The following is a 10,051-nucleotide window of genomic DNA, read 5'->3' on the forward strand; positions in this document are numbered from 1 at the left end:
TGAGAAGACGGGGTGATGAAGGAGGGGAAGCACCCGGACATCGTCACACCTGCAAACACAGCAGGAGCTTGAGGATGAGCATATGGTGAGTCATGTCCGGGGAAGGGTTAGTGATAGACTGGTCCAACGTCAAAGTGACGGAAAGAGTACTGATCTATTGACGGTGTATGCATCTGATAGCCACATTAACGATCGTAAATGTAACGATCATGGTGGCTCTTCAGAGGGTGGCGGGAGCGAGTGCAAATGAAGAGGCAAAGAGGTGCTAGTGCCGATTACTTTTGAGTTTCAAGAACTTTTTTGTCATGTGAAAAACAATGGCAGTAATTTTGATAATTTGATATTTTTTAAAAAGAATTTTAGAAGAAAAATAAATATTAATGCATATATAAAATCATGATATAAATGATAATTTTTTAAATTGCAATGGATAATTGCAATTTAGACCTTTTTGTTTTTCTTATTTACTTTCTACATCGTCACGAGAGAGAAAAAAAAGGAGGGAATTAAATCAGAATAGGGTCATTTCAGTAAATACAGTTTCATATAAATAGTAAACACAAACAAAATCTTAAATCTTACATCCCTCCAGATCTTAAAAAAAAAAAAAAACACCACCACCCTTGTCTCTTCTCTTGACACTGCTCCTCTCCCTACATGTAAAATTAATCCAAAACAATGAGAGTATCTACACCCTCCGCTACCGACGACCGCGCCGCCACGTTGAGCGGCGGAGGCTATCGGGACGCCGAATCACTACTCCGTTCAAAAACCATATCCGAAATCCGCAATGTCGAATCTGCAACTCGACAGCAAATCGAAGAAAAGAAAGAAGAGCTTCGTCAATTAGTCGGTAACCGATATCGTGACCTAATTGATTCGGCCGATTCTATCGTTCTCATGAAATCCTATTGTGGATCAATCTCGCATAACATCGCATCGATTCACATCAACATTCGCTCCCTTTCTGCTTCTCCGTTATCAGAAACCCCCAAATTCACAAACCCTAGCCCTACGCGTGGTAAAATTTATGGGATCGCGTGTCGGGTTAAGTATTTAGTTGATACCCCGGAGAATATCTGGGGATGCTTGGACGAATTCATGTTTTTGGAGGCAGCAGGGAGGTATACACGTGCAAAGCACGTGCAGAGTACGTTGATGAGTAGTGATTATAATAAGATCTTGTCGAATTTCCCACTCTTGCAGCATCAATGGCAGATTGTGGAGAGTTTGAAAGTGCAGATTTCACAGAAAAGTCGTGAGAGGTTGTCAGATCAAGGGCTGGGAATTGGGGGTTATGCGGATGCGTTGGCTGCAGCAGCAGTGATTGATGAATTGGAGCCTGATCAGATATTGGGTTTGTTTCTTGATAGCAGAAAGTCATGGATTTCACAAAAATTAGGGGGTTTCGGTTGGGTTGATGTAAAAAATGATAATGTCAGTGGTGAGGTTGTCGTTTTTGTGTTTTGTGAAGTCTTAAAGATAATTCAAGTTAGTGTAGGACAAGTAGGAGAGTTGTTTTTGCAAGTTTTGAATGACATGCCTTTGTTTTATAAACTTATTTTAGGTTCTCCTCCCGCTTCCCAATTGTTTGGGGGGATTCCGAATCCAGATGAGGAAGTGAGATTGTGGAAATTGTTTAGGGAAAAGCTCGAGTCTGTGAATGTTGCTCTAGATAAAGAATATATTGCCAGGACTTGTTTGAGTTGGTTGAGGGATTGTGGCGGAGAGATTGTGAGTAAGATTAATGGGAGGTTCTTGATTGATGCGATTGCCACGGGTGGAGAGCTTGCGGTGGCTGAGAAGATGATTAGGAAGACTATGGGTAGTAAGCAAGTATTGGAGGGAAGTTTGGATTGGCTCAAGAGTGTTTTTGGGTCTGAGATTGAGTTGCCTTGGAGTAGGATCCGAGAGTTAGTTTTAGAAGATAACTCGGATCTCTGGGATGAGATATTTGAAGGTGCTTTTGTTCAGAGGATGAAAACTATAATCACATCACGATTTGAGGATTTGGTTAGAGGCATCAATTTGGGAGAGTCCATTTGTGCAGTCCGAGAGACTCCTGGTGAACCGATTGACTTTCAGGCATACTTGAACAGACCTTGCACTGGTGGTGGGGTTTGGTTTATTGAACCCAATGCAAAGAAGTCTGGTCTAGGTTCTGGTCATAAGGTATCGCCTGAAGAGAATGATTTTCATAGTTGTCTCAATGCGTTCTTTGGTCCTGAAGTTAGTCGTATCAGAGATGCAGTGGACAGTTGTTGTCAAAGTGTTCTCGAGGACCTGCTCAGTTTCTTAGAATCTCCAAAAGCAGCTCTCAGGCTAAATGATTTGGCACCATTTTTACAGGATAAGTGTTATGAGAGCATTTCAACTATATTAACAGAACTCAAGAGGGAGCTTGATAGTTTATATGCTACAATGGGGAATGCTAACAATGTTGGTCTGTCAGTTTCTCCCGCCATGGTTGTTGACAAATCTCTTTACATTGGGAGACTTTTGTTTGCATTTCAAAACCACTCAAAACACATTCCTGTGATACTGGGCTCTCCAAGGTTTTGGGCCGAAGATACTATGGCTGCAGTTTTTGACAAGTTACCATCTGTATTGAGGCAATCTAGAGTTGCTAATGACTATCCTATCCCTGACAGTCCTGGCAGGCAATTTCCCACTGGATCTAAAAGACAGACCTCATCTGCTGCCTCTGCTTTACTTGGAGCAAATGAAAGTGCAAGTCCTAAACTTGAAGAATTAGGCAGAACCATGAGGGATCTTTGCATCAGAGCTCATATCTTATGGATATCCTGGTTATCTGATGAGCTTTCAACCATTCTTGCTCTGGATCTTGGAAAAGATGATGGATTATCGGCAACAACTACCTTGAGGGTATGTAGTGTTTGCTTGACAAGTTACCATTCTAGCCCTATATTTTGTTTTGATGTTCTCTGTATCTCTGTTAAGCATCTTAAATGGATGTGTGCTGTTATATAAAATAGTTCTTGTGTTTTCTGTTCACTGCACAATTTATCTGGTTTACAAGCATGCTAAGCTTTGTCATCCTCTGAATGTGAGCAGGGCTGGGAAGAGACAGTAGTCAAGCAAGAACAATCTGATGAGGACCAGCCAGAAATTAAAATTTCACTACCATCCATACCTTCACTCTATATCATCTCATTTCTGTTTCGGGCATGTGAAGAAATCCATAGAATCGGAGGTCATGTTCTGGACAAATCAATTCTGCAAAAATTTGCTTCAAGACTACTGGAGAAGGTATGTAACTGGGCTGGATTGTTGATTTTACTTCCTCCACAAATTCTATTTCAATGTGGTAATGTATGTGTTATTTATAGCCATATTCTAAAGCGTAAGCTTATTTTATTATTTTTTGTGTGTTATTGTTTATTATTTAAATAGAAGTTATAAGGCCATTTTTTCATCCTTATTCCTCATTAACAATCTAGGTTGGTATATTCATATGCTGGTGTTGTTTTACAGTATTTTCATCTTTTAATAATTTCTTTCCTTGCCTGCTGATCATTCATTTTTCTTGGATCTCATTGTAAATATCAAACATTCATGATTACTTACACTGCTAGAATTTGTTAAACAGCTGGTTTTTTGGGTCTATTTTTTTTTCCTTGCTTGCTATTTTTTTAAGTGGTGGCTTAGGATGGCAAGAGAAAACTGATTTAGTTTAAAATTGACCAATAGCATTTCCCATCGTCTTTGTATGTGCTGACTGTATACTTCTTGCAGGTTATTGAAATTTATGAGGACTTCCTTTCCTCTAGTGAGTCTCATCAGTCTCAAGTGTCAGAGAAAGGAGTTCTTCAAATTCTGTTAGACCTGAGATTTGCTGCTGATGTTCTATCTGGGGGTGATTGCAATATTAATGAGGAGATATCTAGAAATCCAAGGGTGAAGATTCCTTTCAGGCGGAAGCAGGAGCAAAGCCATAAGAAGTCGGCCTTTAGAGAGCGTATTGATGGGTTAATTAACTGTTTTTCACAGAGGCTTGATCCCATAGACTGGCTTACGTAAGCCTTTTCATCCTTAATTTAAAAAGAAAGCATGAAAATTGTCAATAAGTACAACCTTGGGCTTCTGTCTTCTAGGTCTAAAGGTTATGTGTATTTCTGTGCACATGGCATGCCCTTAATTGATTAACCCATTCATGGGAATTGTCACCATCTTATGGCTTAAGAGTCACAGTTGGCGTTCTCCTTATAAGGTCAAGTGTTGAGGCCATAAAGCAAACAACCTGGTCTCTGATAAATTATATAGGTTAAGGTCTCAACTAATGATAAAAATTTGGGAACTACCAATCTGATATTAGTTGCATGCTGTCCCTTCTACATGTGCGCTGATGTGCTCTCAGGGGACTTCTTTCCTTGTGTATCTCTGCATACAATTTGCATTTTGAACCATTGAAGTAGTAGTTCATTATACAATTTGCATTTTGAACCATTTGTAGTAGTTCATTTTCCCATCGTGATTAGGAGTTATGGCATAATCGTATATCTTTTGTCTGATTTGATGATTCTTTTTGTTGTATTTTTTACTTGTTTAGGTATGAGCCATACTTGTGGGAGAATGAGAGGCAGTCATACTTGCGACATGCTGTCCTTTTGGGGTTCTTTGTGCAACTAAACCGGATGTATATTGATACTATGCAAAAACTTCCATCCAATCCAGAGTCAAATATCATGAGATGTTGTACTGTTCCTCGCTTTAAATACCTTCCAATCAGGTTGATGTTTTAAACACATTTCTTTGAAAATCATGCCCACCAAACATTTGTACATGACATTAATTCAGTGTCTTCTGTTTTTGAATAACCTTTTCAATTATTTCAAGTGTAATTGGTATTTTCTTCTAGTTTCTTAGTTGTCCAATGCAGCTAATTTCTTCTTACTTGTCCAGCACGCCAGCATTGTCTTCAAGAGGGACAGCAAAGACTTCTTTTCAAGCAACTTCAGATGATATCTCTTCTAGAAGTTCCTGGAAAGCTTATTCCAATGAAGAGCTTTCTCGAAATATTGATTTGGATGAAAACTCTAGTTTTGGTGTAGCAACACTGAAGTCTTTCATGCAGGTAAAGCTTCTTTTTATTTTTTTGCCTTTCTATATCATGGCCAGACAGGTCTGAGATTCAGAAGATGAGCGTCCCGGAATTTTATTTTCCTTTTCAATTATTATATTACTGAGAAGAGGAAGAAAAGAAGTCTAGTTGTTATTAAATTATGAGAGCATAATTTTTTAGATGTAGCTGATACTGGGTTTATGTAAGAATGAATTATTAGCAGAGATAGCATTTTTTTTGTTTGATTTGAAGTTTAATGACACAAAGGAGAAGTGCAATGTTTGGTGAACTAAATATCTTCTGGAGAATAGTGAAATATCTAATTTGATTTATGATGGCTGTAGATGATTGGTCGTGCTGTGTACAGTGTCTTGTATGCTCAACTGAGGTTCGGATGCGCTTAGGTTCTATGGATTCAAAGCTTAAAGATTTGCTTGAGGGCTTATAGTTCTAGCTGGATCAGAAATGCAGAAGTGGTCTACTTTCAGCTTCTGAAATGGCTACTAAAAGCTGTAATCATTAGTCAAGGCTACTTTCTGGCAAAAAAATTGAAAGCCATCGTGTTCTTTTCAAGGATGTAATGGTTTGTTACGAAAAGGTTTGGATTCAAGGCCTAATACATGATTAGGACAAGGAAAAACAGATAGTTTGTGTGGAGAAGTGACTTGAGTCCACTTGGTTACCTAGGAGAATTTTTACTTCAAGGTGGGGGCTTATATGGAGTTTGTTTAGATTTGTAATCAGCTGCATGGGTGCAGAAGTAGTAAAAAGGAAAGTTTGTGGAAATGACTAAAGCAGTCAAATTTTATGAGAGAAGGTATTTTACCAACAAAAGAAAGTTGTGCTTGCCAAGGGTGGTGATAACTCTCTAATCAGACCTGTTTCTGTTTTTTAGGAGGGGTTATAGGGGGATAGATGGGATAAATTCCATATTTGGCATGATGGATGAAGACCTAAGGAAGCAAAGGAAAGATCCTATCCTTCCTCACTTGTTTTGACAGTCCATCCAATGTGGGTGAAGTGGACTCAGTCATCTCCCTCTTTTGTCAGCCAAAAAACTAGATGGATGGGTTTATATGCATCCTTTCTCCTCACCATTCTCCTAGTTTACTCTTTGATTCCTCCTCCATACCCATCCTTCCTAACAAACAGACTCTGTTCCTGTAGAGATGTGGAGCATGATTTTTGGTAGGCCTCTTTGAAGTCTGATAGCTTACCGGCAATTCCATACTCTATTAAAACCACCAAGCTGCAGAGCATTCTGACAGCATGTGCCCTTAAAATAAAAAGAAAAAGACAACCAATGTAAGGCCTGGGAACTGCAGTAAGAATTTATGCTTGGGATTGGGAAGTAGTAGCATTCAAACTTCAGCAGAGAAGACAAATACCACTCTTAGAAATGGCAGGGAGACTGGAAAGAAATTCTAGCTTAATTAAGCAAACAGTCATAAGCTATGTAGTTAATACTAGTAGTTCCACAGATAAAGTTATCAATGATGATTACGCCATTGCTTATTTTCTTTATTTGATTATAGTGGGTAAATATAGACTGGATTCTAGCAAGTATGATTATGTAAAATTTGAGGGATGGCATGGTTCACCCCCCCCCCCCCTGTTGTGGCATTTTCTTGATTTAGTTTTGGTGGACAAACATAGGTTAATGTTGTTGTCTGAGAAGCTAGCATTATGATAACACTTTTTTCTCATAATGACCAGGTTGGAAGCAGGTTTGGAGAGAGCACCTTAAAATTGGGATCTATGTTAACGGATGGGCAAGTAGGCATATTCAAGGACAGATCGGCAGCTGCCATGTCAACATTTGGTGATATTTTACCTGTCCAAGCAGCTGGTCTTCTTTCATCATTCACAGCTACCTGATCAGACTCTTGATTTCCCGCGATCTAATTTACTTGCACATGTTATATTAGTGATGAGAATGTGTGGCAATTCGGTCATTGTATCATTCTATGCAGGATATGATGCAGAAATCAATATGAAATGGAGAGACAGAGTACAGGATAAAATGTTGGAATGATGGTAATATGTGAAGAAAAAGAAAAGCACCTGGAAGTTTGAATAGATCCAGCGGGAATCAAAATTAGGTATTTTGTTCACCAGTCTATACTGTAGAAAGAAACCAATAAAAACCCAACTGGGTATGAAGAAATGTGATTGGTTTATACATAATGTTACTTTGTACAGAGAGACCATTGTCTCCGCGGACTATTTCCTTCACTGATGTCATAGATACATGCTGAGGTTTTTGAGGATGTAAAGCAGAATATCTAGCAATATATTGTTAGCTCGGTTCATAGTTTGTGTTTCAGTGGTTTAAGAGTCTTTCTCCGGTGAAGGCTTTAATTCTCCTCCCGTTGCATTGGTTTGTCCCGATAGATTTTGTATTTGTTTAACGAGTCCGCTGGCTTCTTTTCCGGTGTTGCTTGATTACCTTTTCCTTCTAAGATTTGTGTGCTTGTTTATGCTTTTTACGTTTGGCAAGATATTCCTGTGCTTTCTCAAAGAAAAATACCGTGCATTCTCTTCTGGAATTTTCCTTACTCCTTTTGCGTTCAAGGTGATATATTTTTTAGCTGAGCAGAAAAGAAAGAAGAAGAAATGGAAAGGAGTAGCTGAATTGCTGTTCCCGGTCCAGCATAAAAGGAGATGAATGGAGGGAAGCCTCATGCTCCATCTGAGTAAGTTTTAGGTAGAGATTATATTGAGAATCGATTCATAGGTTACAAATAATTTGAAATTTTTCCGTGTTCTATTACATATATGTGGTGGTAGTACTGCTTTATTTAACAATTTTATTGATGAAGAGGCCAGTCTGCCCAGAGAAACATTATCAGCATGAAGCCCTCGGAAAATTAAGCAATGGAGGATCATATAATGAAGCCTTCACAAAATTAAGCCATGGAGGAGCACACAGTAATATAGAAAGGTCCAGGTAGTCCTGAACTATCCAATGTCCGATGGCTAAAAAAAAAAAAAGAACTCGTAAAAAGAAACATACAGCAGGGCCGGCAAACTACGGAAACAAAGTGGATTTTTGTCAAAACTCTGAAGATGTGCAATGTATAGTGCAATTCGTCTTATCCACTTGCCAGGTAGACCTAAATCATTCCGAAAATCAGCTCAACATAATTCAATGATGAGGAGCTATGTTGGGGGCTTACACATTAGTACGGAATGAAAAATCATTCACATAAACCAAAAATTGATTCAGAAGTTGCATATTAGCCATTAAAAGGCAATCTTTTGTTTTGAAGGGCTTGTTATTTATGATAATCAATTCAAAGAAAAAAAAAGAAAGTTGGAGGGCTCTCTTATATTTGTGGGTGTCTTCGCTGCCTCGTCCCCCTCCTCATTGGTGCCCTGCTAAGATCTGAAGATTAATTTTTAAAACATATCATTGTCTCTTTCTTATGCATATAGCTTTAGGGAGTTGGGCTCCGACGCCCGAGCTCACTTGCCTTATCCTTGCTGTATTTTGAGTTTGGAATATTTATGATTGGTTTATTTTTGTGTTTTAAAAATATTTTAAAAAAATTAAATTTTTTATTTATTTTTAGTAATTTTAAATTAATATATTTTTAGTGTTTTTAAATTATTTTGATATGTTGATATCAAAAATAATTTTTAAAAAAAAAAAAAAATATAATTAGCATGTATTTTGGACATAAAAAATTATTTGAAAAAACAATCATAACTGTCAAATAAGTCTGAACTCTAAGGGTGTTTCTGTATTGAGTTTATTTTGAAAGGATTTATTAGGTTTATTTAATTTATTTGTACAGTGAAGTCAAATAACTCAAGAAAAGTGGACCTGCTAATTAATTGCAAATATTTGAAACTATATTTTTCATGGTCAAAGGATCGGAACTTATTAGCGTCTAGTTCAAGTTCTGAGCAAATTGCTAGGATCGTGTGCACAAGTATTTTTCTTGTGACAGACCTAACAATATTATACATATTAATTTAAAGAATTTTCAACATGCACATTAAGTGTATTCATCCACCATCTTGACGAGCTTCGGTAAATGCTCCACACGTGCATGTTGTCAATTAAGGACTAATACTTCAATAATCGCCATTTAATTACAAGTGCATTGTGAAAACATTGAGGTGCATGAGCATGAAGAGAAAAGAAAAGAAATGCATAGTGTTGACTTAAGACTATACGTGGACACACATCATAAGACTAGCCAGTCATGTGTATTGGTTTGTGGAGCCGAGGAGGAGGAGGAGGAGGAGGAGGGTAGAAATTCTTTCATTTAATTTGATATCTTCAAAGCGAGAGGAGAGGAGAGGAGAGGAGGGGGACAAAGAGCACGTAATTGAGGTAGAGAGAGAGAGAGGGAGAGAGAGATGTTACGACTGAAAATGTTCTTTTGTTCTTTCTTTGAATTCTCTTTCCATTTGCATGTATGTATGGCTACAACATGTTAGAGCATGGGGAAGAGTGCAAATGCCAAACTCCAAGAAGGAATGGAAAAAAGAATAGTCAAGAGAAAGGTTTAGTCAAGTCATGCTCATATGCCTTCCCTCTGATTTGTTCTGCGTATCTCATAAAGCGTAATAGGGAAGGGGTCATGGTGTTGGCACTGTCCAATAAATGCCATAGCATCGAGTAGGGCCAATCGCACCTCTCCAATCTTGCATGATGGGTGGTGGCATGGGGATTTGGACGGAGGCTGATCAGAGGGACAACCCGAAATAAATGCGAAAGCTTATAAAGGCTCCTACTGCTCTCACTACCCTCTTTTGGTATCGTTAGGCGTGCTTCTGTCGGGATATCCCCCTACCCTTGAAACCGTCCCTTTCACCTCTCCTCATGAATTATCCACTCCGTCACCTCTTGTGCAGTCTCTCCTCCCCCACCTACCTCACAACCCCTCCTCTCTTCTAGGTCTTCACTATCCTTTTTAGCAATGTCTTTTACTGCAGCAACCAAAACGTCCACCG

The 10,051-nt window shown here is 38.5% G+C and overlaps 1 protein-coding gene across 1 annotated transcript; it reads left to right on the top strand.

The window, feature by feature from the left end:
- The first annotated feature begins 586 nt into the window (after nt 1–586).
- Nucleotides 587–7,409, top strand: LOC118055782 (conserved oligomeric Golgi complex subunit 1). The gene is made up of 6 exons (XM_035067774.2): nt 587–2,886; nt 3,076–3,270; nt 3,757–4,037; nt 4,571–4,750; nt 4,924–5,095; nt 6,800–7,409. Exons 1-6 carry the CDS (start codon nt 679–681, stop codon nt 6,959–6,961), a joined length of 3,198 nt encoding a protein of 1,065 aa, XP_034923665.1. The 5' UTR covers nt 587–678; the 3' UTR covers nt 6,962–7,409.
- The last annotated feature ends 2,642 nt before the right edge of the window (nt 7,410–10,051 follow it).

This window comes from Populus alba, chromosome 8 (assembly GCF_005239225.2).
Source record: "Populus alba chromosome 8, ASM523922v2, whole genome shotgun sequence".
Taxonomy (NCBI): Eukaryota; Viridiplantae; Streptophyta; class Magnoliopsida; order Malpighiales; family Salicaceae; genus Populus; species Populus alba.